The 25,014-nt window shown below is 46.9% G+C and overlaps 10 protein-coding genes across 10 annotated transcripts; 3 read left to right on the top strand and 7 right to left on the bottom strand.

Moving 5' to 3' along the window:
* Window positions 1–963: 963 nt before the first annotated feature.
* On the top strand, window positions 964–2,721 carry JR316_0012449 (uncharacterized protein; the record flags this gene model as incomplete). Its single annotated transcript, XM_047898074.1, has 3 exons — window positions 964–1,145; window positions 1,206–2,379; window positions 2,443–2,721. The coding sequence occupies 3 exons, from the start codon at window positions 964–966 to the stop codon at window positions 2,719–2,721; spliced, it is 1,635 nt and encodes a 544-aa protein (XP_047742963.1).
* Window positions 2,722–3,174: 453 nt separating this feature from the next.
* On the top strand, window positions 3,175–4,982 carry JR316_0012448 (uncharacterized protein; the record flags this gene model as incomplete). Its single annotated transcript, XM_047898073.1, has 2 exons — window positions 3,175–3,268; window positions 3,331–4,982. The coding sequence occupies 2 exons, from the start codon at window positions 3,175–3,177 to the stop codon at window positions 4,980–4,982; spliced, it is 1,746 nt and encodes a 581-aa protein (XP_047742962.1).
* Window positions 4,983–5,200: 218 nt separating this feature from the next.
* JR316_0012447 (uncharacterized protein) lies at window positions 5,201–7,942 on the bottom strand (the record flags this gene model as incomplete). Its single annotated transcript, XM_047898072.1, has 4 exons — window positions 5,201–7,247; window positions 7,302–7,527; window positions 7,584–7,820; window positions 7,879–7,942. The coding sequence occupies 4 exons, from the start codon at window positions 7,940–7,942 to the stop codon at window positions 5,201–5,203; spliced, it is 2,574 nt and encodes an 857-aa protein (XP_047742961.1).
* Window positions 7,943–8,552: 610 nt separating this feature from the next.
* On the top strand, window positions 8,553–9,788 carry JR316_0012446 (uncharacterized protein; the record flags this gene model as incomplete). The annotated part of the gene is made up of 4 exons (XM_047898071.1): window positions 8,553–8,962; window positions 9,016–9,362; window positions 9,421–9,482; window positions 9,549–9,788. 4 exons carry the CDS (start codon window positions 8,553–8,555, stop codon window positions 9,786–9,788), a joined length of 1,059 nt encoding a protein of 352 aa, XP_047742960.1.
* A 451-nt stretch (window positions 9,789–10,239) lies between these two features.
* JR316_0012445 (uncharacterized protein) lies at window positions 10,240–11,709 on the bottom strand (the record flags this gene model as incomplete). Its single annotated transcript, XM_047898070.1, has 3 exons — window positions 10,240–10,830; window positions 10,898–11,131; window positions 11,428–11,709. 3 exons carry the CDS (start codon window positions 11,707–11,709, stop codon window positions 10,240–10,242), a joined length of 1,107 nt encoding a protein of 368 aa, XP_047742959.1.
* Window positions 11,710–14,032: 2,323 nt separating this feature from the next.
* On the bottom strand, window positions 14,033–15,702 carry JR316_0012444 (uncharacterized protein; the record flags this gene model as incomplete). The annotated part of the gene is made up of 5 exons (XM_047898069.1): window positions 14,033–14,521; window positions 14,585–15,340; window positions 15,398–15,444; window positions 15,497–15,574; window positions 15,642–15,702. 5 exons carry the CDS (start codon window positions 15,700–15,702, stop codon window positions 14,033–14,035), a joined length of 1,431 nt encoding a protein of 476 aa, XP_047742958.1.
* A 724-nt stretch (window positions 15,703–16,426) lies between these two features.
* Window positions 16,427–17,633, bottom strand: JR316_0012443 (uncharacterized protein; the record flags this gene model as incomplete). The annotated part of the gene is made up of 3 exons (XM_047898068.1): window positions 16,427–16,678; window positions 16,744–16,893; window positions 16,956–17,633. 3 exons carry the CDS (start codon window positions 17,631–17,633, stop codon window positions 16,427–16,429), a joined length of 1,080 nt encoding a protein of 359 aa, XP_047742957.1.
* A 607-nt stretch (window positions 17,634–18,240) lies between these two features.
* JR316_0012442 (uncharacterized protein) lies at window positions 18,241–18,953 on the bottom strand (the record flags this gene model as incomplete). Its single annotated transcript, XM_047898067.1, has 4 exons — window positions 18,241–18,305; window positions 18,364–18,426; window positions 18,476–18,628; window positions 18,656–18,953. 4 exons carry the CDS (start codon window positions 18,951–18,953, stop codon window positions 18,241–18,243), a joined length of 579 nt encoding a protein of 192 aa, XP_047742956.1.
* A 444-nt stretch (window positions 18,954–19,397) lies between these two features.
* JR316_0012441 (uncharacterized protein) lies at window positions 19,398–20,648 on the bottom strand (the record flags this gene model as incomplete). Its single annotated transcript, XM_047898066.1, has 1 exon — window positions 19,398–20,648. The coding sequence occupies one exon, from the start codon at window positions 20,646–20,648 to the stop codon at window positions 19,398–19,400; it is 1,251 nt and encodes a 416-aa protein (XP_047742955.1).
* Window positions 20,649–22,038: 1,390 nt separating this feature from the next.
* On the bottom strand, window positions 22,039–24,671 carry JR316_0012440 (putative mitochondrial import receptor subunit tom70; the record flags this gene model as incomplete). Its single annotated transcript, XM_047898065.1, has 12 exons — window positions 22,039–22,131; window positions 22,200–22,452; window positions 22,512–22,592; window positions 22,650–22,845; window positions 22,908–23,107; window positions 23,194–23,374; window positions 23,430–23,493; window positions 23,555–23,664; window positions 23,721–23,867; window positions 23,931–24,078; window positions 24,193–24,245; window positions 24,353–24,671. 12 exons carry the CDS (start codon window positions 24,669–24,671, stop codon window positions 22,039–22,041), a joined length of 1,845 nt encoding a protein of 614 aa, XP_047742954.1.
* Window positions 24,672–25,014: the final 343 nt, after the last annotated feature.

The following is a 25,014-nucleotide window of genomic DNA, read 5'->3' as shown; positions in this document are numbered from 1 at the left end:
TACATATGCGGAGAGTGCTATGATTATCTTTACCTCTGTCTATATAGATTCCATGGAAACCGGTATGGAAGAGGAAATTTCATGGAAGACAAGAGCTCAAATGGAATGGGTTAAGTGAGCTAAAAGCAACCCAATGATTTCGTAGATTCGATCAAATAATTTATTGGATTGTTCACGCAATATGAATTTTTGTATTCGTGACATGACAGTAAGGCAATAGTAAGTAGTAGACCTGCGGCATGCCACTATATGAAATCAAGTGCTTGTCGGGCAGATGTCGGGGTATCGTGAGTACAAAGCCAATACCTGATTTCAAGGGGTGATCCGCAAAACACTGTGATCCATAGATTTACACGCGAGATGAAAGATCGAGAGATAAGTCCGCCAATTGTCCATCCAAAGCTATGCTTTTATGTTGTATCTAAAGATAGCAAAATGCGGGAGTAAGTAGGGCTAAATTTGCTGATAATATTTCACCAAGTACTGCTTTACCCGCCAGAGGAGGTTTATACTATCGCAAGAAAATGTCACCACTCACGCCGTTCTTTGAGTAACCAGGTCATTTGGCCTATCAGATAATACAATCGAGCTATTGAGTGGAGAAACTGAAAGTGTCGTGTGATTACCGGAGCGCTCACCGCCATCGGCGACCACCGGCGCACCATTTATAGCGCACAAGGAACATCACTTGTCGAGTCTTGACCAGAACAGGCAGTATACAGCGTTCAACATGACACTGATTGCGCAATTCACTATGTCCTGCAAACGCACAGCCGTCGATAGGATAACCCTTCAAAGCATCTAGGGCAACTACAAGGGTTTTGGATATCCTCTCCGCTACACACTCGCTGAACCCTGCAGTCAAGCCCATCATTTTCACCTCGCCTTGTACCGACACCGGCGGCGCGTTTCGAAATCCGTCCTGAAACGAGGCCTTATATATACAAATACTCCAAGGACAAGATGCCGGCACTTCCGTTCGAGCTTTGGATCCATATCGCTGACTACATACCGCCCTACGACCTCCCGAGGTTTGCTGGAGTGAACAGGTTGTTCTTCGAGGCGATTATGGATCAGCTGTACAACCAATTAAGCTTCATTAGCTCGGATACTCGTGTGTTCACAGAGAAGGTACAGGCATTAAAGTGAGTTTCGATCCAATTTTTTTCCGTTATCGATCTCTGAATTTTCTTCTATATTTCTAGCAGCACAAGTCTGGCTGAAAGGGTTCGAGTGTTGACCCTTTGGCCAGGAGCAATCCGAGATGCTATTGGAGGAAAAGGTGGAGAGGATTCATCGGACGACGAAGGATCTACACGTAATCGATCCCCCAGCCCAAAGTTCAAACACGCTCGATATCTGATGAGAGGTCGCGAGTATGTTGGAGAATTGCTTGGACACCGCAGATCGCCATCTGTACCCTCATCGCGAGCTGGTGTAAAGTCTTCAGGTTCGGCCCACGAGCGCCGGCAAATGTTTTTTGACGCCATCCGAAATCTAACCCGAGTGGAGGAAATGCGGATTGACTGGTATTACGACAAGGGCGTTGGTGGCGATGCGTGGACGTTCGCATTCTTCCCGGAAATTTGGAAACACATTGGCCAGAACCTTCAACGACTATCCATAGATATCCAGGTCTACAAAATGAACGACGCCGTCAAATATTGTGGATCCCTGCCCAATCTGGAAGAACTGACCTTGGTGCTGAGGTGCGATAACGCTCGCGGACACCCTGGCGATACCATCGTTCCGTACTTCATCAACAACCACGCATCGACACTCCGACGGCTTTCTTTAAAGACGATCGGACATCAGGACTTATCCCTTATTTTCCAGCTTTTAGGGATCCTTCCGCACCTGACTCATCTGTCCATTGGAATGCCCCTTGACGCCCGACATCTCCCCGACCCATCCGGCTTCAATCAGTTTCTTCAGAACCATCCAAAGCTGCAGAATTTTAGTATACGCTACATACGTTGCTGTACAGACTGCGCGTATGATGGGTTTAGTACGTTCGACGGGAAGCACAAATTGTTTCGAAACATCACACTCCCCGCCATGCACACTCTGGAGTTAGGGTTGCATATCCCTATGGCAGTTGGTGCGACAGACCCTTTATATTACAGTATTGCGAGGTTGGGGACCAGCCTCACATCTCTGACGCTGAAAGATCGTAGCCTGAAGCTTGATGAGGTCAAGGCAATATTGAGGCTTTTCCCTAGTTATCGCCTCAAGAGGCTGTCTCTCTTTGCCCAACTATTGACACCGCAACTCATTGATCACATTGCGAAAGTCTGCCCCGCTCTCAATTCCCTTTCCCTGGATGTTGAAACGATCGTCAAATCAGAAGATGCTACCGATCGCCGTAACAATGATGTGGTGAGTTAGTTTCTTCAGGATTGTTGATGGGTGGTGCGATTGATGAATATCTTACTGTGATAGGACGGGTTTTCGGAGGCTCTGGCCAACTATGCTGTCGACCTTGATAACGACCGATGGCGGTACAGAACTTGGCTGCTCTCCGACATTTCAATTATGCACTGGGAGTTTAAAGTAGGACATCAGTACAACTGGGCGTGTATGAACGCTATTGCATATTCCGTTCCCTCTGTGCGGAGTTTTGCCGGCCGAGGACATATGCTCGACAGTAACACACCATGCTCTGAAGAAGGCAAGTTGATTGTCGATCTGGGCGAACGCACAAAACCTTTCGACACATAGATGAATAAATCAACTCCATGTACACTTCGCAACAAATCATATTGTACTCTAGTCATTTGTAGCTACGTTATTTGTAATTATTTCGTGTAATTTCTGAGTAAATTCAAATCTAAAGGCAATTCTATCATCCCTTAAAATACATTTTTGCTCTGTTGAACTTGGTGTCGACAACAATATCCTTCAATATCCTTCCACAATAGGGGACATGCCATATCTGACGCGTCGACGCGTCGCGTCTAGCCCCTGAGTGATACCCAGCAACCCCTAATGCAGACTATCTTGGCACATCAATTTCAATTTCATCTCATTTTTCACCGGTTAACGGTCTCTGTGGTTGTCGTTTTTCCGCCATCATAGCCATTCAACCATTTCTGAACCTCAGAAATTAAATCAAACCTCTTCTCTTTCACGCCTCTTGATAATTCTGAGACATTGAAGCATATTCGAACGCACATGAGTTTGCCCGACAGCAGCCTGAGTCAAGCAGGCCCCAGCGGAACTAGCGGACAGTGGATCGAACAAGATAACAACGGCATAGTTCTAACCAGTACGTCCACACTAACCGGTCCTGCATCGATCTTTGAAAGCTGATCTTTGTGAATTGTCAAGTTCCTGTCGAAGGCCCCACCACTCCACCGCCATCCACGCCGAGTCGCGCCACTCGTTCCACAAAGAGATCCCCTAGCAAATCATCTCACTCAAAGAAGCGGGACACAGAGTCGCCTCGTACTCCAAAGACACAACCGCTCTCATACTATATCGAAACAGCCATGGCTGCCGAGTCGCAGGTCATGGAAGAAAGCCCGAGTCCGAGTGTGGTCCAACGAAAGAAAGCCAAAGCACGTCCTATCGCGGCCACCGCAAGTTCGTCGTCAACACACATCCCACCATCCTCCTCTGTAACGCACGTTCCTGTTGGCCAGCCTGCTACGTCCAGTGTTGCCCGTCGCGCTGCCCTTGAAGCCCAGTCTCAAGCCCAATACTTACCTCCCGAAGAGGTGTTCCTTAACCTCTTCGAAACTATGCGCTCCAGCGTAGCTGCTGACTTTCAACATCAGTACAATGCACATCAAATACATATAGCAGCTCAGCACAATGAAACGAAATCAAGGCTTGCAGAAACAGAGAAACAGAACGAACAGTTAAGGGAGCGCTTGTTGTCGGTGGAGAAGCTGCGAAGTGAAGAGAGAAGTCGATGGGAGGTTGAGAGGAAAAACTTGATGCGTCAGTTGGAGCAGGGCGAGAATGACGCGGAACGGAGGGAAAGGAGGAAAATGCAGGAGGAAGAAGCACGTCGTGAAAAGGAGGAACATGATAAGGTTAACCGGAAGCTTGTCGAAAAATACGAGGCCAAAAAGAAAGCATGGGCCAAAGAGAAAGACGAGATGTCAAAGAGGGTCGATGAGCTAGAACAGGAAAACAGAAGGCTGGAAGAGGTTATTGCAAGCGATGATCAATTGTTGGTCAGTCAACTCCAAGAGATGGAGGAAGAAAAGAAAGAGCAAGAGGAAAGTATGGAAGAAGAACGAAGTACATGGGAGGCGCACAAAAATGCTTTGATTCAAGAACTGTTACAGACAAAAAAGGAACTTGAATCAGAAAGGAAAAAGCACCACGAAACTGTTTCAAAAATGTACATGTTGGAAATGGATATCGAAAATTTGAAAAGCGAGGAAGAAGAACTATCTACTCAATTACAACAGCAAAAGGAAATATGGGACACGGAAAAGTCAATCCTCGTGACAAGACTAAAAAACGAAAGGGACGTTTCAACACAGTTGAAGAACAAAATACAGGAACGCGAGGCAAAGAGGAAGAGGGGAGACGATAGCGAGACAACGTTCACAGCAGGCAACAAGAAAGCAAAGGTTGACGTATACGAGGATGATGATGAGAGCCCTGGGGACGAGGAGATGGAAGGAGCAGTTGGAGAGTGGGAAGGAACAGGCGAGGAGTGTGGGGGAGCAGAAATTGAGCGGGAAGGAGCAGAAGGAGAGTGGGAAGGAGCGAACTGGGAGCGGGAAGGAGTGAACTGGGAGTGGGAAAGAGCAAAGTGGGACTTCAACAATACAGAGGATGCTCCCATCAGAGCAGCAGAAGAGTTGAGAGGAGTGGGCTGGGAGCAAAGATACGAAGAGCAGGAGCAAGAAAGAGCAGGGGATGACTCTGATGGAGCAGATGCAGAAAATGCGGGCATAGCTGAATCATCGAATCAGCAATTCGACGACGATTCAGACGATCTAGATGGATTCTATGTTTGAGCAAGAAGCTGAAGGCACAGACGACGACGCCACGAGTACAACTGTCATAGGAACAGCGGAGGTTTGCTGGGCGACGATTGCGCTGACCCTGTCGAAGCATCTGCCTAACCTGCAATGAGGCATCCCCGACGACTGTAATATTGAACACTGCATGCAAATAGTACAAGGAAATTATACAGCGATCTGCGTCGCGTATCTCAAATGCAATGGCGTGAATATTACTGCAGGTGACAAGGTCGGTCGGTCGGCGCATCGGTCGGTGCATCGGTTGAAGTAGAGCCTTGCCCTCCATAAACAAGCTGCTCCAGCACATGTTTGGCTTCTGATCTTGAATAAGAGCGAGCAGTGGCATCTTGTCCTAGAAGTATATCTTCCTCAGTCGCCAGTTTTCGAGCCTTTATTTGCAGTTCCAATTTTTCGATCTTTTTCTGCAAAACGTTGATCTCTGCCTCTGCCGCCGCCTCTGCTCTAGCCCAATCAATGGCTTTCTGGTCAAAATCTAGCAGCCTTTTCCCCAGCTTCTCGACCTCTGCTTCAAGGTTCTCCTTCTGTGCATCTCTTTCAGCATCCAGTTGAGCCCGTCGTGCTAACTCTGCCTCCATTTTCTTTGCTTCTTCTACCAATAGTGCTTCCCAGCGTATCTCGATCTCCTTGGCCCAATGCTGGTCGAGTCGTTGTTTTGCCTTGACCATATCTTCCTTCATTTTCTCGACTTCTTTATCGTGTTTGTCTCGCAGTGCCGTCAAAATATCTTCCAACTGCTTCTTTTCTTGAGCCCAATCTTCCTTCTCCAGAGCGTATTTTTTCTCTGCGTCACTCAGAGCAGTAGTCGCAGCAGTGATACGGTTGAGTGAATCAAATTTTCCTCGTTCAAACCCATTTGCATCACCTCTTTTATACGCCTCTGTTTCTCCTTTCTCGAATCCAGCCTTTTCACCTCTCTCGAATCCAGCCTTTTCACCTTTCTCGAATCCATCCTTTTCTCCCTGCTGATGCCCAACCTTCTCGCCCCGCTTGTAGCCCTCTTCGTCTCCCTTCTCTTTCGCCTCTCTTAACGCCCGTTCCATTCGTGATTGCCACGCCAGAGTGATAGACGACATCCTCTTCTTATCATCCTCCGCTTGCTGCTGCAGCGCCATCTTCATTTTTCCAACCCACTCCTCCAAGCCAGTTTTCGCCTTCTCCGATTCCAATGCCTCTGCCTCAAGCTTGGCAATGCGCTGGCTCAGAGCCCCACTCTCTTCCTCAAGCGCCTTTCTCGCCAATTCATGCTCCACCCGCACCTTTCGCTCTTCCTCAAATTCACGCGATTGAGTGTCCAATCTATTTTGAAGCTCCCATTTTTCGGCCTCAAGGCTGACGGTCAACTGTTTTAACAACGCCGCCTCCTGTTCGAGTTCATCTCTTGCCTTCTCCGCACCCGACAGCAATTTGGTGTGCTCCTCCGACTTCTGCAGAAGCTCCCGATGTCGCGACGACCAAAGCGCAACTTCTTGGGAAAGCGCAACCTTCCTTTGCTCACTTTTCTTCCTCTCCTCCTCCCATGCAACACGTTCGAGTTGGAAATGAGCTTCGGCCGACCGTTGCAATTCGTCTTTGCGCAACCGAAGATCCTCCAAAGCCATGTTTGCATGGTCGCGTGCTTTGACTAAAGTGAGTTTGGTGTCCTCTAGCTCAGACTTCAGGCGTTCCGCGGTCGCGGCGTTTTCCTTGATCCTCTCTTCCGCCTCCCGCAGCCTCCTATCTTTCTCATCCATCGTGATCTGATGGGCTTCCACAACATTTTGCATGCTATCCGCAAATTCTCTGCGGAGGAGATCAACCTGCTGCTCGTGTTCAGCCTTGACCGCAGTCAAACTCCTCTCGTGTTCGGTTCTGATAGTTAACATGTCAGCTTCATGTTTAGTCTGCACGAGTTGGAGTTCGCGGTCGAGGAAATCAAGAATGGCGTCTGCGCTATTGTTGATTATGTTCGAAAACGCGGTTAGCTGAGGTTGATCTGTAGATTCTGCAGAGAGCGACCCATCCAGATTGAAATGAGTGATGGAAGATGGACCAGCGGGTTGTTGTGCAGAATTTGACTGTGGTGTCCCGCGGCGCTCGCCTAGTGTAGATTCATGAGAGCTTGATGGAATACTAGTAGAAGCCTTCGAGTTTGCACGCCTTGCGGTTGAAGGAGAGAAAGGCACTGGCGTTGGATTGATAATATTAGGTGCAGTTGCAGGCCTGCCAGGCTGGTTATATGCGGGTGTAGGCCCGGGAAACCTAAGAAAAGATTCTGTCAGAAAAAAAAATACGAGAGAGAGAATTAGGATTTACATATATTCATGTTGCAGTGGCTGTGATGTAGGAAAGGGATGTATAACAGGGATTGCGATAGATGGTACAGGATAGACATATGGTAAAGCATTCGGTGGTGTAGGTGGTGAATTATGAATATGCAGGGACGGATTTACACGATCATTTGAAAAGATAGATGATTGGACCGTGTTCACGGTGGGTTCTTGCCAAGGATGGGACGTAATGTGTGTGCTGTGTGCTGATCCTTCTTATAAAAAGAATAACTATTAAAAGATTCAATGAAAGTAGCAAGGTACACACCAGAGAACGAGGAAGCGGCGGTAGTCTGCGTTTTTGGGTCTGCTGGTCCGCCAGCAATTCGCCTTCTTTTCGTCGGTTGGACTTCGGACTCCTGACCTGCGTTACTATTTTGGATGGGCGTCTGTCGGTGTTCTTCATTGCTATTACCATTGGTTTGCCCATTCGCTTCATGAGGCGACTGAACAAAATTGTTATCTGGGCCTCTCTTTTGCCCACGCATTGAATCGAGTCGAATACCTGCCTCAGAAAAATTGTTAACACTGAGATCGACGCATCGTTACGGTCTTTGACCCACTTGATGGAACATTGATTGCTCCGTTCGTGTTATTATCAGGCAGACATGAGCCCGAGGCCATCATATCAATCGCGGGGAACGAGATGGAACATTTACCTCGGCAAACAACGAATCTATGGGTAAGAGCGAATTAGCTTGGTATTTTATGGAATTTTACGGACTTACAAACACTCGTGCAAACCACCGACTGTCGCTGGGCTGTGAGTGCGATTGATCAAGGGCGTCTGGAAAGTCGCCACTGCAGGTTTGAGAACGATCAGTGATTATATAATGCGGCACTTTAATCTGTCCCCTAATCCCAGTACTCATCCCATCTGCACTGAAAAGCAAAAAAAAATACTGAAAACAGCGTTGCTCATGATATTTCTTTCGGATGTCCTCATGAAAGAGCTAGCTTCTAAATATACCAGCAACATCCACAAGCGCATCTCAGGCGAATCCACAGCCGTTACAGAATCCAGATTGATGTCAAGTATGCAGTTTATTTTTAGAACAATTTGTGTTGATCTCGTAACCTCCACAATCATCCTGTGGCAGGTACAAGTGACATTGGCAGACTCAGCGACCATGCACCTGCCAGCTTTTCCCTTGGTTGCCAACGGAAGGCTGAATCCTTCTATTAAGACAAGTCGTCCATCATCTTCATTTTAGCCACTGTTGACCTTTTCACGAACATGACTCGTAAGCCAAACAAGCGCTCTAGGATTCAAACCACCGGACACGGGAATGCCCATGCATCCTCTTCTAACGAGAATGTTAAGGCGCTCAAGTTACCTGTTGAACTTCTCATGGAGATAGCCTCTCACTTCAAGGGCCTCCCGGACAGCTTTGCAGGTCTTCATCGCGGCCACTACTCTCAGCGGACGGTCGTTAAATATCTCGAGCGGACTATCACTCTGCGCAGCCTGTCTCAAACATGCAAGTTTTGGAGAACTATATTTTTTCCTTTGCTATGGAAAACGCTGGACGTATATGCCACGTACTCTGCGCCTGCGTCATGGTATCGATTTCTTGCAAAGTCTTTGATCAAGAAGTGCACCGCGATAACTCTAGAGGAAAACAAAATTATAGCGCAGCACGTTCGGTATGCTACATACTTTCAAAAATCAATCTCTGATATTAACTCCAGCACTGAAGCTCTATGACGGTCATCCTTTCAACTTCTTCGGCTTCCACAGTACTCCCAATCTTTGTCCAAGGGCTCAAATCCCTCCCAAACTTAAAACTACTCTACATAGTATGCGCGCACGACCGAATGGGAACCGCCCTCCAAGCAGCATTAAAAGGTCATACTTTCCCTCAAATAGAAACAATCGCACTTCCAATCTACACCCACCACATTCTGAGGTCGTGTCCCAACGTCAAACGGGTCATCTGTGTCGACGGATACAGCCCAGGCCATTTAATCGATGCTATATCCAAAGCTTGTAAGAAGGTCGAAGAAATCGAACGGTTTAATTTTCCAGACGAAAAGTCAATGAAAAGTAGGGTGTTTCTATACGCATGTACACCTTAGCATCTGATTCGAAAACGTGTTCACAGGTCTCGTAAAGGCTACTCCAAACCTTCGTTCAATCAAACTTTATCTTCCCATACAACATGCTGTAAGATTGTATCCTTATCTCTCGTGTTCACATATACCCAATCAACCATTTTTTTTGTAATGTCAGGCGATCTTGAAACCCCTTACCGCATTGAAGAACCTATCACATATCACATTGCCATCAGAACGCAGGACACCCGAGGAAGCTCTAAATAATGCAATGGAGGGTAGCTGCATCAAAGTCGCGAAAGATATCCTACGGCAGTCTAAATCCAAAGATCCAAAGTCCCTGGTACTAAAATACGACCCGAATTCGGAGGACCTTCTCAGCGATGCGTCTGGGGGCTGGTCGAAAGAGATCCATTAAGGTCGCACATTTACTGTCCGCAGTTATAAAGCTCCTGATAGGTGTATAATTCTTTCGTTCATTTCTTAAAATGCCCCAGGGCCCAGTATAAGCCCGAATTTAAGACGATTTAATATTGAGACGAAACTAGAGAAAAAAATCTGAATACTCTATAGTGTAACAGTCAACAATTGCATATGATAAAATAACAATATGTAAAAAATCCATCCTACAATAAAACATGCAAGTGAAGAAAGAAGGAAGGAAAGAAAATAAAGGAACTGTATGCAAGCGAGAGACCAGACATCGACAGAAAATTGAAAAAAACAGACAGAGACGAGGAAAGAAGAGAAAATAAACGACATGCATAACCCGATACATCATCATCACGGTCATCAATACAAAGGAGTGAACATGCGAAAATGAGGCATACAAAAAACACATAACAAAGAATCGGCAAAAAAAATAAGATTCACCGTGCGATCCCAGCCTCGTTATACGTACTGCTCAAATTCAAACCCCCACCCACAGCCAACTCGCGTCGGAGCTGCTCGGCCCAAGCCATGATAAAATAAACCACGCCAGCAGGGAGCGCACATTTCACACCGACCTCTCGCCAGTCCCAACGGCGCCCACCCCACTTTCCACCGCCTCCCCACCGCTTCCAGTACGTCTGCCGCGGTGCAGGTGCAGGAGGTTTATGCAGTGGTGTATGCGATACCGTCGACGCCGAAGACCCATCGGCCATTGTGGAAGTCGCCGTGTCCCCCAGAGGTACACTGGCATTACTATCTTCCCCTGCCCCCCTCCGTTCCCACCATAGATTGCTCGTCACCCATATCTGGATGCTTCGACTGCAACACGTCGTCGTGCCTATGGCGGCCCATGTGACAATTGGCCTTACTTCATGGCCAAGCATCGTTAGAGTGAGATGCGTAGCAGGCCAACAGATACCCTGCAACGCCAAGAGACGAACAAGGGTAGAAAGCGGAGGGTAATACAGTCGCCATCGTGTCAAGAGCCCCGTGGCGAGGGCGAGGCATTGATAGCCTGTCAGGATAGCCTATTTGTGTGATCGAGAGGTTAGAATTAATAGCTGTTATATGAAAGCAAAACGTGCTTCTGCTTACCCATAGAGCAGAAATGAAGTAATCTATCCTCTCAGGTGGTGGCCGCCCCACACCCGTTGGCTTTGGCGGCCATATAATAAAGTAAATATTGTACAAAGTTCCAAACACGGCAGGGACGATGGAGAGGAGGCGCGCAAATTCGAAAAGTAGGGGCGTGAGACGCTGTTCCAGCGTCGAGGGCGGGATAAGTGGGAGCGACGGGGGAATGATGCGGGCGGTGGGGAGGGCGCGAGACTAGTAAAGAAAATCATATGAGATTGAGTTAGGAAAAAGTGAATAAGAATAGAGTTTAGAATACGCGTGTCTGCGTTGTAGCCAAAAATAAGAACAAAATAAGCACAAAAAGATGGCAAGTGATCAAGGTGGCATTGAATGCCGCCAAAAAATAGATTTTAAAGCGGGTGTATTGAAAGAAGGTTCTAGTCGTTGATCTAGGTGGACTGACATAGTGCACCCGAAGACGGAAACTCGCAACAAAGACGGTGAAAGGCGTGATGAACGAATGAAGACGAAACACAGCGACAACTCACAGGCTCATCAGTCTCGGTCTCGGTCTCTCCTGCGCACAGCACGCCCGGCGTCGTACATATTGGTTTATCGCGCACCCGCGGCGAGGATGTGGACGACGCTAGCGAGAAGATCCGACTCCTCAAACTCTGCGAACTACTTGCGCGTGTATACGTATGCCCGAGGCTATTGCCGCCGACGTTGAGGTGGCCGCTACTGCTGGTGCTTGGGGTGATGCTTGACGACCCAAGGCGTGAGGTGTATATCACGGAAGAGCCATCGTCATCTTCCGTGTCGGAGTTCATGTGTGGGTGCGGTTGTGGATTCGTGAAAGGCAACGCTGTGAACGGGAATGCAGGTGATGGTGCGTGTTCGGGATGCTTTGTGTATGGAGGAGGTGTCGCGGATGCGTGTAGGTCTGAAAGAAACGGAGATGATACAGATTTCTGTGCAAGGAATGTTGAATTGAAGTTTGGACGAGACAACCGCTTCGGTTTGGTCAATGGTGATGATCCTTTTAAGCTTTGCGCGCTGGTAGTGGTGGCATGTACAAAAGATTTCCGCTTCGACTCCCGTTCGAACAGCGGTGTAGTAGATTTGATTGAGTCGGCCAGATTGTAAGTTGGAAGAATGGACGCTGGTGGTATTGATTCAACTATGAGCTCGGAGTTTGGAGAAGCGTGCTTGGGTATTGGTGAGCGTTGGTGGTATCCCGATTTTGGGCACCGTTCATAAGGCGATATAGCGGTATGTTTGTTTTCTGTATGATAATGGGTCAGAATGTGTATGTTCAGAAATTATCCAGGTTCAGGTGCAAGTCGTTTCGTACCGGATGTGTTGGCCAAGTTGAGGTTGCGCACTCGCCGTAACGTACTGCTAAGCGACTCGCTATTTTATTTTTCAAACCCCGCCATCACTTCTCCCCTATTTCAACCTTATCTTATCATGCGTTTCTACCACGTTTGTTATGGCTTTTCCACTTGAATGCAAAGCCCCTTCTTATTTGGCCTTCACTTTTCACCAACATTACTCTCTAGACTCCACCTCCACTGCGCATGCAGGTGAAATGTACTGACTCTATTCACTCGCCATCGATAAGAAAACGATAAGCGGCGGTCACTCGGATTTACACCTTCATTATTGCCACCCATCCAGGCACTCCAAAGCCTCGGTGCAGATCCTCAAGGTACATATGATGCTATGTCGTGGAACTTTACCACAGTACGCCAGATGTCTGATATGCATCGTTTTCCGAGGTTCGGAAAGGGCCTCGATATCCTCATATTTTACCTTGGTCACTTCATCGAGGGCATCGCTGGCAACCTCAATGAGCCAAGATATCCCATGGCTGTCCGACTGTGTCCCCGACTCGACAGACGCTGTAACCCCGAGGCTTTCTTTTGCAGCTTTGGAGCCTTCTTGGGGCCTTCTTATCTTAGCTGGCCATGGCTCGTTTCTCCGGTCTTCTTCGGCTTCTCAGCACAACAATTCGAGGCGCATGTATGCAGATGTATGCCAAACTGTCCTTCCGATTCACGCCGCTATGCTTAAGAAACCGATTATGACGTGCACATAATGGTATGGGTGGGACTCATACCAATGACTTCGGTCTCGGTGATTCTTTTGGAGATAAAGTGTACATAGTACGCTCATAAGCCCGACTACCGTCTGGCACCTTGGCCCAAGCGGGTTGTTTCAATTGATGTCTCAAGTCGTCTGGAATAGGACAAGAGAACGGCGTCTTGATATCTCTGCCATTAGCGAGTCATTCAACCTCTTATACATCGCTTCAAATCTTAATTCCACTTTCGGGATGAAACATTATGAAGCCTCGTCGGTTCAGAAGCAAACGCTGAGGCCGATACGTACAGTGTCTCGTTCTGTTGTCGGGTGTTCTCATTTCCTCCCTATTCAATTTATTTCGGCGCCCACTGCTTCATCGAACACAGTACTGGCACTCACACTTTCTGGACACCTCACGCGAAAAGCGAGGCAACTTGAGGATGGTTATGCGTAAACATCACGGCCAACTCCATCAGCCACCGTCATTTCAACAGTTGGTCGAACCTTGAAAACTTTGGGAAGCAGCGAGACTGGATTCTGGAACGTTCCCATTTTTTCTCAGCGGCGCCTACTCTGTTCATTGTCTTCTGGAGCCTGGGATCCACGCTGATAAAATTCACATTTACATTGTACACCCCCACTGTTTGACTCGAATCTTGACGCATACATACTACTTTGGAATTCAATCCAAGAGTCAACTGTTTGCCAAAACAAGGCGATAACTAGATTCTAGACTCTCTCGCTATTTCTCTGATATGATTTTAGAACTCATTCACGTATCAGAACAATGAAGGGACATCAATGCTACTTCCACATCTGGTGAGTTAAACAGTGCAGCTTTGAGCCACGTTGTATTATCACAGTGTTGACAGGTGAAGATAACTGATGTCTTCATTGGTACTAGAAACAAAAACAGAAATCGAGCACAACAGGCTTAGAGCATGTAGATACGATGTCACAGAGCAGGAAAGCAAGTCGGAGTATAGCGAAGAAAGCGTAGTCGAGCGAGATTGGAATGGTGAAAATCTTTTCAAAAGCAAGCAAAGAAAGAAAGAGAAAAGAAAATCAACGCGACTGCGCGGGGTATTCATTCTCGATGTGAGTCATTGCTTCCACAAGGAGCCGTAAACTTATCTTTTCATCATCACTGATCTGTTTTTCAGTGTTCATGTCGTCGAGAACTTCCTGCCAGGCCATTTTGTTGTACTGGGGATGCGGGGCATCAGACTCGTTTCCAAGGTTTCTGAGCTCACCAAAATCGTCAGAGATCCATTTCATAGCTAGGTCATTTGCCGTCAGATTGTCGATCAAGGTCTTCGTCACAGCGGCGGTGTCTGTCGTATTTGCAAAGGTCGATAAGAGTTCTTTTACAAGTTCTACTCTTCCCTTGGTGTCCGTCTCGCTGACTTTTGAGTCAAGTATCTTCTTCCACAGTGACCCCGGTGGAGGTTTCTTATCGTCGGATGAAGAATCTGAAAGGAGAGCTTGTGCCAGGACCTCCTGTGCATGTACGACGATGGCGCGGCGGCGAATTCGGTTTTTCCAAAACGAATCCTTTGGGGAAAGAGTAAGGTAAGCATGATCAGCAGCGGTAAAGGAAGTATCAGGTTAACATACATGAGTAGCCACATATTGAAGGACATCTTTTGACATCGCAAACGCCGAGTCGATGTCGCGGGTGTGGGCTCGCAGCCTGGCTTCAATGTTTTTCATGTCAGACTCCAACGTCGCAACTCTTGACTCGAGCGTCTTGATCCCGGCACTGTTTACTTCTACTTTAGCCTTCAGCATCTTTATTTCGGCCCTGATTTCGGCACTGTCTGCTTCTGCTTCAGCATTCAGCGTCTTTATCTCAGCCCAGGATTCGGCCCTGTCTGCTTCTGCTTTTGCCCTGTCTGCTTCTGCTTTTGCCCTGTCTGCTTCTGCTTTTGCCCTGTCTGCTTCTGCTTTTGCCCTGTCTGCTTCTACTTTTGCCCTGTCTGCTTCTGCTTTTGCCCTGTCTGCTTCTGCTTTTGCCCTGTCTGCTTCTGCTTTTGCCCTGTCTGCCTCTGCTTTAACCTTGAGCATCTGTATCTCGGCTTCAAATACCGCTTTCAGTTGTTTCAACTCTTTGTCTAGTCTCTTTTGTTCCTGTCCTTGTCGCATGTTAATCTGTGCTGCTGCATTGCGTAATTCATTGATGCTGGCTTGAGGCAGGGAGTGTAGCGCCATCTGGGCAGGAAGGGCGGTTGCGGCCTCCTGAGCAGTGGCTACTTCAACAACTTTCTGCTTCGCAGCGTCACGGTGGGCCGGAGTAGACGTCTTCAACAACTGGTTCGGGCTAGCCGTCTCAATTGGTTGGCGGCCCATTGGTAAGGTGGATACACCTGTAGTCTAAAATACGTATCTATAGTCAACACCGCACTGAAATGCCGGTAGACGCAATCATACCTGTTCTACTCCTGTGAGCGTTTTTGTGTCCTCTGTAGCGTCAGATGCTGTGAAAGAGTTAATAGTCTCGGGTCCCTAAAGATAGATCAACATGCGTACCGTTGGACTGCCCACTGGCCTTAGCAGCTTTCGAAGTCTCTCTCCTCCTTTGGTTCTTTCGCTGGTTTTTGTTTAAAACTACAAGGTATCTTCGTTAGTATAACGGCAAGTGCTATATGATATATAAGCTCGCCTATGGGATGACTCGACTCGGACTGAGACTTGGAGTCTTCAGCGCTAGCGTCGGATGGTACCAAGTTGCTCATAGTACGCGTTAGATTTGCAGGGATGATGTCAGTCAAGAGTCTTTTTCTTGCACTCCAGTTTCGGAACTAAAAAAGTTTGAAGGTTTGAAGTGACTCACTTCAAACCAGTGAGGCCTTTAGGCGAGAGGTAACACTGCATCGGCGTCACAGCTGGTAACGAAAAGGAGGCCTTGTCACGCACGAGTTGCCGTTGGTTTTCTTCCAGGTACTCCAGCCTTGGCAAAGCAAAATTTCATTAATCCAGCATTCACAATTGAATATCGATGAGTTAAACAGTGACCTCGAACTTTTACTGGGGTTTGATCTGTGTTATAATAACTATTTGTAAGGCGGTGTGAAGCCTCGGTGCTTCGTTCAAGTTCGTGGACTTCTGCAGTCGGTCCTACCGCTACGGTTGTGAACTCTAGGTTCTACCACCATTTACAATGGCCTCAGTCCTATTACTGTCAATGACCTGTAACCCAGGCTATGGGTTGCAGTCTCCCTTTCACGGGGGAGCAGGTATGGATGTTCAGCCTTAGCGATTAGAGTGACCCTCTCATGGCTTCGGGCGGTGCGTAGCGGCAAACAAAAGGATAATATTCGCAGATGAGGAAGACTATGAACTAGTCCTTCCTCCGATTGCAATATTTTACATGTGACACGCTAGCGGGTACAAATGAGACTACATCATTAAGATAAGAATGCAAATAGAAAAGGGAAAGAAGAAAAATCAACAAGATTGTTAGAGGTATTCATTCTTGAAGTACGAGGTTACATTCACAAGGACCCCCAGGCTCCTCTTTTCCTCTTCATCGATCTGGTTTTCAATGCTCATGTGATCAATGACTTCCTGCCAGACCTTTTTGCTGTATTTGGGATGTGCGGCATCGTTTCCAAGATCCCTAAACTCCCCAAAGTCTTCGGATATCCATTGCATAGCAAGGTCATCTGTCATGAGGGTGTTAATCAAGGTCTTTGTGAAGGAGAGTTTACCCTGTGAAACTTTGATAAGAGTTTTTCAACATGTTTAACTCTTCCTTGGGTGTCTGACTTGCTAACTTCCAACTCGAGCATATTTCTCCATGTCTTAGAGTCTGGTGGAGGATTCTTATTATCAGGTGGAGAACCTGGAAGAAGAATTCTTGCCAGGACCTCTTGTGAGTTGATGACAATCGCCCGGCGGCGAATGCGGTTCATCCAGAGTGAATCCTTTGAGCAGGCAAGATAGGTATGATCAGCAGCAATAAAGATAGTCATTCAGATCAATGTACTTGACTAGCCACATATTGTGCAACTTCTTTTGCCATCCCAAATACCAAATCGATATCCTGGGTGTGGGCTCGCAGCCTGGCTTCAACATTTGCCTTTTCAAACTCCAGCACCTCAACTTTCGACTTGAGCATCTTAACTTCGGAATCGAGCGTCGCAAATTTTGCCTCCAGGCTCTTGATTTTGGCCCTTTCTGCGGCTCTGTCTGCTTCTGCTTTAGCCCTGACTGCCTCTGCTTTAGCCCTGTCTTCCTCTGCTTTAGCCCTGTCTGCCTCTGCTTTAACCCTGTCTTCCTCTGCTTTAGCCCTGTCTGCGGCTCTGTCTGCCTCTATCCTCTTGAGCACGGCCTCCATCCGCCTTATTGTGGCCCAGATTTCAGCTTTGGCTGCTTCAGCTTTATCCCTCAGGCTTTCCGCATCCGCATCCGCTTTCTCCCTCACCTCGTTCGCTTTCACCCAGCCCTCTTCAACTTGTTTTGCGTTGCGCGTTAAATCATGTTTCCGCTCGTAAGTTTGCTTAACCGCCATCTGTAACTTTTCACTGCGCGTGAGAACTACTGGAGCAGTGGGCGCAGCGGGAGCATCGAAAGCGTCCCGTATAGCATCATTGTAGGCAAGATCTGATTGTACAGACAGTTGTTCCAGGCTCGAAGTATCCTTTTCAGGTAGTTGGCGGTCCATTAGTAAATTTGACCCTGTAAGACGACTCCTAGATGGGTCGGATACACCTGTAATCTAAACACACATAGCGACCTCGTTAAAACTGTGCCCTAGGATGGTAATGGATGTGATAGTACCTGTTCGGGGTCTAAGCTTGCAAGTGTTCCTGTATTCTCTGCAGCGTCGGAAACTGTGCAAGAGTCAATATACCCTAGTTCCTCAACCAATTGTTATCGATTGAAACTCAGTGACAGTTATATTTCCTCCGATATTCTCTTGATGCTGGGCACGTTGTCTTCCAGCTTCTCTAGCTTCCTTGAGTACCTCTTTCTGGCAGTTAGGGTCTTCATCTATGGCTGTTCAAGTCTGTCGAGTCATTTCTGCATTATTTTATCTTGGTGTGCTTCCGGACATCTCCTCCGTACTTTATGCCGATATTATTTTAGGACTGCGGTCGAGTTCCTCTCATTTAAAATGAAGTCCGAGAGCATGTACAGACACATCTGTGTACATGGTTCCAGTTATTAATTTAATGGGCGCAGAGGCCGTAGGAGACGGGAGAATCAACAAACAAATTCGGAACATCATTTGCTCGGCAAGTTGATTAAGAGAAACGAAGTTCAAGTGCCTACTTTCCCAAAGACAATAAAGCCAAAGCGCCCTCGAGCATCCTTTCCTCTTCTGACATATCGCCTACACACTGATATCAGTACAATTGTATCTAGTTGCAGATAACACATTGCCCCTTCACCGTCTGGTAAAGCAGTGCCTGAGCTTGCTCTCTGCTTCCCTTTTGTGTCGTTGACTGCGGCTACTGACACACGTGTTACACTGGAAAATATATGGTATACCCAAAAACCCACCTTCCTCGTTGCCTGACGCGTGGTCGTGAGTCGAGTCAACCTCCTTCTCGCCGGCTGGAAAAGTGGGTTTAATGACTTTGACCATTCGGCGTCCGCTCTTCCAGGAATCCGGAAAAATAAATGCCTCCATAATCGCATTCGCATCAAGTCCTTCTGTATGCCAAAGGAGTTAGTGTTTACTTTGCAGTATGAGAAAGTTGAGGGCCTCCCCACCACCCGCTTCTTCAGAAGTTTTGATTTTGAATTCCAACACAGGAACAGGCAGCATGCGCGTAAATCTCTCCATTGGGACCCCCCAATGTTCTGCCATCTTCTCCTCTGCCTCTTCCCGAACTTGTACCCGAGACTTTCCTTCGCAATTGATGAAAATTGTACGCGGTTTGGAATTATTCTCGCAGGGCTCTAAGTCGAGTTGCAAAATTTGACTCATACTTGACGTAAGTTCGGATATATGATTGGGAGTGAAGTCCTGGGACATCGAGGTTGGTAGACCAGCTACTATTTAAACGAATTACACCGCGGTTTTAGTGTGATCTTCTTTGTTATCGATCAATCGTTGGCAGCCATATTCCTTCCGATACACCTTTATCTCTCTAGATGTACAATGGACAATGAGCAGGAAGAATCATCGTTTCGCGATAGCTGATCATTCGTGATTTCCCACTAGGTGCACACAGACAGAACAATGACTTTTTTATATCTTGTGAGAACGGGATTTTGAATTCTGAAAAAACCAGCACGAAAGCGATAAAACTAGTGCGTTCACACGTCGTTGCACACAAGTGCTGTAATGAACAATGAGCACACATCAGTATCCATTACGACTCAGAATCGAACCGGAGCTCCGATGGCAATAACGATCGTACATACAGGGTGTGTTCTATGAGAACTAGAACACGCTATATTCCACATCATGATTGACTTATGCCAGTGTATCTGCCTTCTTGAAGTTTCGCAAAACCTCCCTTTCTTCCTCCAACACCCTCATCTCTTCTCTCACCCGCTCCAACGCGTCTTGCAGAGTCTTCACTCGATTGAGCATCCAAATTTCATTTCGCTCCTTCACAACCACCTTATCCTTGAGCATAGAAAGCTCTTTTTCGAGAGCGTAGACAGTCGAATCAGAGGCTGTTGTGTGTCGGATTATGGGATTCGAATTTGAGCCATTGGTCGGACTGATTATCGTCTCGTGGTTTAGAGTTTGTGTGCCTTTTTCTACCATCTCGACTCTAATATTCTTTGAATCTTCCATCGCAGAAAGGAATACAGCCATCAGTTCATCTGCACCTTTTTCTATTACTTTCTCCATTGTTGCACCGACCAAAGCTTCGTGTTCAGTTCTCTCCGATTCAAAAGGCATGTTTTTGCTTCCGTTTTCATCACTACTCGTGTTTTCAACGTCGGCAAGAGATTCGTGGACATTTGCTTCTTTAACGAGAGGAGTTTCAGCCTGGATAGAGCTTGATCTTAATCGTGACTGTTCATTACAGCTGCGCTGTGGTGTCGATGTTTGCAGCGATGCATCAAGCGAGTCCTGTTTGTCCGTAGTATTCTCGGGAAGATTTTGTGAGTCAGGCCCAGATGGGGCTTCGGGAACTACAACGATATGCTCGGGCTCCTCACGACCTTGTATATCTTGAGTTTTTGGGATAATAGTATGGCGAAGAGGAGGCCCTTCCGACTGTATGCCTAGTATCTGTACCGAGTCATTTCCATAAAGAATATTTGGTTCCAATGTGTTTGTATTTATGGCCATCCCTAGTTTGTGCGTGGATATGTCTTTGAGATCATCTAAGGTTGAAGTAGACGATTTCGGGGGTTGCAAAGTATTCACCGCCGGGCTTTCTAGCGGCTCGTTTACTCTCAAGCACTTTCGCTTTGGGGGCGTATAAATGATCGTATCCACTGTGCCCGTTATAAAAAGGAAAGGCCCATCATCTGAAGCCTTTTTATTCGATTTTTTGGACCCTGATTTCTGCTCTTTTGCATTCCTTGATGTGCCAAAGTCCCCCGTTTTAGATCCTGTATTGTCATTCTGCTGCTTCCCCGACAGACATGGTTCAGAGCCAGAGATCCTCTGCTTCTTTGATTTGTGAGCGCGGGACGACCCAGGAGACAGAGGCGGAGAAGAGGACGCTTTCCGCTTCTTGGTATGTTCTATATTGTTCACCATTTCGGAAGGCAGAACAGGCGGCAAAGAATCTATTGGAATTAGAAATGTGATGTCTGGGGTTGAACCTATGTAGATCAATACGAGGTAAAAGTAGAGGACATGTCCCTATGGCCGATACGTACTGCGGGAACTACTATCATCTTGGCCTGTATGCTGCGCGTCCCCTATCATCCTCTGAATACGAAGCAGGGGTTTGGTTTGAAATGAGGTGTAAAATTGACCTTTCAAGAGAGTGATTGTGAATGGATCAGATTCACCAAAAAATATTAAGGTCCGTGGGAACTGTTCGGCAGTCAAAACGATTCAAATCTCCGATTCGGATTCAGTGCCGAACGTGCATTCTCGCTGTTCGAGCGACTTGCTTCCTATCCCTTTTCTTGGGTAAATTTACAGATGTAGCTCAAATATCTGTAGGCGATTCTGTAGTGCTGTCCCACAGCAAAAGCATCCCAGAATATTTTGTATTTTATTTTTATTATATACTTTGAGGTACTTCAGCAGCCCCTCGCTGATCAAACATGGATGATAACTGCGACTGGAGTCTGGAACTCCGATGGTTCGTGCGCCATGGATTCGGAAGCTTGAATTTCGGGGGGCTCCTTCGAGTTCGAGGAAACTTCAACATCATTATAGCTATTTTCATATCGATAGACCTATTCCCTAAATTTACACATACACGGACAACGAATTTTATTAAGCGGAACATAAAATTTGAAGACGGCAAAATCACGGAAACTCGCAAAATCGTCAATGAGTATTTACAAAAAGTTGAGCTATGAGAACGAATGTCGATACCACCACATTATCAGCACGCCTAAAGCCATTCCCTTCTCAAACTGAAAGGCATGTCGACGCTTTGCTGCCAGATCGTACCATAGTTTGACATAAACTCAACATCGGAGCATTCCTTATGTAACTCGGTTACGCAAAAATTCAAGGCCGACTGTATGAATATATTTTGATGTTGGGCCTATCGATATGAAAATAGCTGTAAGCACATGTATGCAGAGATAATCATCTTTTATATTGAATACTTGTGCAACACCGAAACAGCTAGTCGCAACTTGCAACAATCTCTCTTTGAATCCTGACCTCTTTGGTGTTTCAAGATTCCAACGATTTGATCACCTCGTGCAGTGCGTGTCACTGCTTTACAAGCATCACCTAACTTTGTATATTTAAATAACGCATACCATAAAGCATAGGTGGGACATTAATAAGTGGCGGAGGTGGGGTAGATGTCAATAAAGTGAGAAGTGAACCTACATAAAAAAAGAAAACAGATATGAAAGCAAAACACGCTCAAAGTCTAGTGAAAAAAAAGGAAAAGATTGCCCCAGGTCAATCATTAATGAAGCGTAAATAATCCTTTCAAAACACCCAAAATCGATTACTGTGGGCCCATCATGCCCTGAGCGATTGCATTCAACTGGGCAGCCATATCCGGATAGGTCTTCAAGAATTCGACTTGCGCAGATGTAGCCTATAGGGAAAAGCACGGGGACAATCAGCCACGATAGAAAAATATTACCAGAACACAGAAGTACTCACATATTGATACGTCAACGCGCTGACCAGCTCTGGCTCGCTCCTTGCAAGTTCGGCTTGGCGCTCGAACATCTTGACGGCTTCGGGGATTTTGCTTTGTTGCAAGCTCAGTTGCGCGAGTGTCGCAACAGCGGCCTCACACTCTGTGTCGATCCGCAGAGCCTCATTGCAGCATCGCTCTGCAGCGCCAATGTCCTGTTTCCATTGGTAGAGGGCAAGGCCCTTGTTGACAAGTGGAAGAACGTTAGATGGAGTTCTGAGGCGACCAGACGTTAGAAAAGTTGTCACAAACACATTTGTAAAAATCAAGCGTACTTGTTCTTCTCGAGCTCGATAGCCCTATCGAATTTCTCCACTGCTTCTTCAAATCGTTGTTGATCCAACAAAAGTTCGCCACTAAAGGGAGACGACAAAATTAGTAATGATAATAGGCGATACGGCTAGTTAACTCACTAATAATTGCTAGGCTCGCTCCTGGTAGGGAACAACCTCAAAGTCTTCCTGAAAGTGGCCATACTCTTAGCCAGCTCGCCCATTTTGTATTGAGCAACAGCTAGTTGGATATGGCTGAACACGAAGTTTTCGTCCAATTCTGTAGATTTGGTGTAGTTATCAGCAGCTTGCTGGAACTCGTTCATAATGAATAGGACTATCATAAAAGAACAAAGGGAACTTTTAGTTACAATTTGTCGTGTGTTCATAATGGCGTACCTTGTCCACGGTGATACCACACATCAGGATCACTGCTGTTAGCCTTCTCCGCCTGTTCGAATGCCTCAAAAGCGGCTTTGGGGTCACCCTGCTCCATATGCACGCTGGCAATCTTCACCAAGCTCTGGGTAAAGGTGGGCTCGAGTTTGACGGACTCTTCCAAGTCGGCCTTCGCTCCGGGTATTTCGCCCATCAGGAATCTGATAGGGTGATTAACAAGAAAGAAAATGAAAGGGAAAGTTGCGTTATTAGCAAATTAACGCGTTCAATTGGTTGAGCTCCTTACTTGAATGTACCACGCAGGTTAAGGGCCTCAGCGCGTCCCTTGTCCCATGAAATGCCTTGCTCGATGGACTCATTGATGAGCGTAACAGCGTGGACGTAATCAGCTGCTTCCAGAGCCTGCATTCCTAGCAGCAGAGTTTGGTCTCCCGTTGTTGGGTTTTCGGGCAATGTAGGTAGGGCGCCTGGAAAGGGAAGCGATAAGCCTTCGAAATCTACGATGAGACGACGTGCACATACGTGGTCGGAATGCAGCGAAGTATGCTGAAATGAATGTGTAGGATGGCAGTCTTGGTTCCCGTTCCTGTCAGGCAGACTCACTGAATGAGTACATGAACAAAGCCAAACAAAAAAAAATGTTGCACCTTCATGATGGCCGCAGCCTTTTCAGTAGCTAGTACCTTCAATACCCTCTCAACGGCATTGGCTGTGGTCTGGTTCTGGAATCTGTCGAGGATGGTGGCAGATGTAAAGTCTAGAGCATCATCAAGTCATAAAATGGGACTCAAACAAACCGAAGGTAAGACTTACCTCTCAAGGACTCCTCTAGTCTTCCTAGTCCCTCCAGTGCCATAGCACGTCTATTGAGAGCTTTGATGTATTTAGGGTCAAGTTTGAGAGCAGAATCGCAATCTTCAACGACGAGTTCGTGTTTTGGAGGTGACATGTTGACATAGCCTGAAGGAAGTGTACGTTACCACAGTGTTCGCTTCAGAAAAGGCAAACCTCAGTTGAACTTACAGGCAGCACGGTTACTGTAAAAGACAGGTTCTGGGGTGGGGGAGATTTGGATAGCGCGCGTGTAGAATTCGGCTGCGTCGTTGAAATTGCGCGCTTGATAGGCAGCATTACCCCGAGCTTTTAGTGAGGTGGCGATAGAAGATCGTTCCTGCAAACCGAAGTCAGTATGGTTGGCAAAAGGTTGGGAAAAGGATTAATCATGAATGAATTGGGCGTGCGTTCGTTTATAACGGATCAAATGAATGTAAAGGTATGCACAAACCTGTTCGGGCAAGGAGGCAATCTCCTCTGCGCTCAGTTTGTCATAGTATGTGTCTAGGAAATTTGGGAAACAGTTAGCCTCGTGGTTGGCGTTAAAATAGACAAGGAGATTAAGAAACACGCCAAAGTAACGCGCGAAAGGGAACAAAACATGAACGCACCACTCTTTTCATCCTCGACTTTTGCAGACTTAGGTTTTCTCTCCTCTAGAATAGGCCCGTCGGCGTCATTAGTCTTCTTGGAGCCCTTTTTAGCGCCTTTACTTCCAGTCTTCTTCTTCTTCTCCTTTGACTTGACTGCATCACCAGCACCCCCACCGGCGGCAGGTTTGGAAGTGGACGCATAGTAAGCTACACCAACTCCAGCCACGGCGACTGCTGCCGCTGCAATGGCAATGGTTTTCTTGTGCTCGCCGACAAAATCTTGAACGCGCTCAATAATGGATGGAGAGGCGGCATCTGGAGTAGAAATGGGAGCCATTGTGGCTTTTTAATGCTGGAGTTGGTGGTGGGTGGAGAAGGAATAGGAGATCCCGGGAATGCGCGTCACTAGTTCCTCAACGCCGCCAAAATTTGTTTCGGCTTAGGCTGACTAATCTATCTGACAAATCGCACGATGGACGCCCAACACGTCTCTTGCCTTTCTCTCCTTTTCACATTTTTCCTGTGAAAGCTCGTCTCCATCCAAGGCCATGTGGAAACTCCAAACTGTTCTGGAACCTTTTTTCAACCAACCAGCCATGAATATCCGCAAAGGAAGATAGTAATGCTCATTGATTGCTCGTCAGGAAAATTCAAGGAGCGAACAAGGCGTTTTCTTTTCT

The sequence above is a fragment of the Psilocybe cubensis genome, chromosome 12, assembly GCF_017499595.1.
Source record: "Psilocybe cubensis strain MGC-MH-2018 chromosome 12, whole genome shotgun sequence".
Lineage (NCBI taxonomy): Eukaryota > Fungi > Basidiomycota > Agaricomycetes > Agaricales > Agrocybaceae > Psilocybe > Psilocybe cubensis.
Note: the sequence above shows the minus strand (reverse complement) of the source record. Positions and strands in the feature narration are given on the sequence as shown.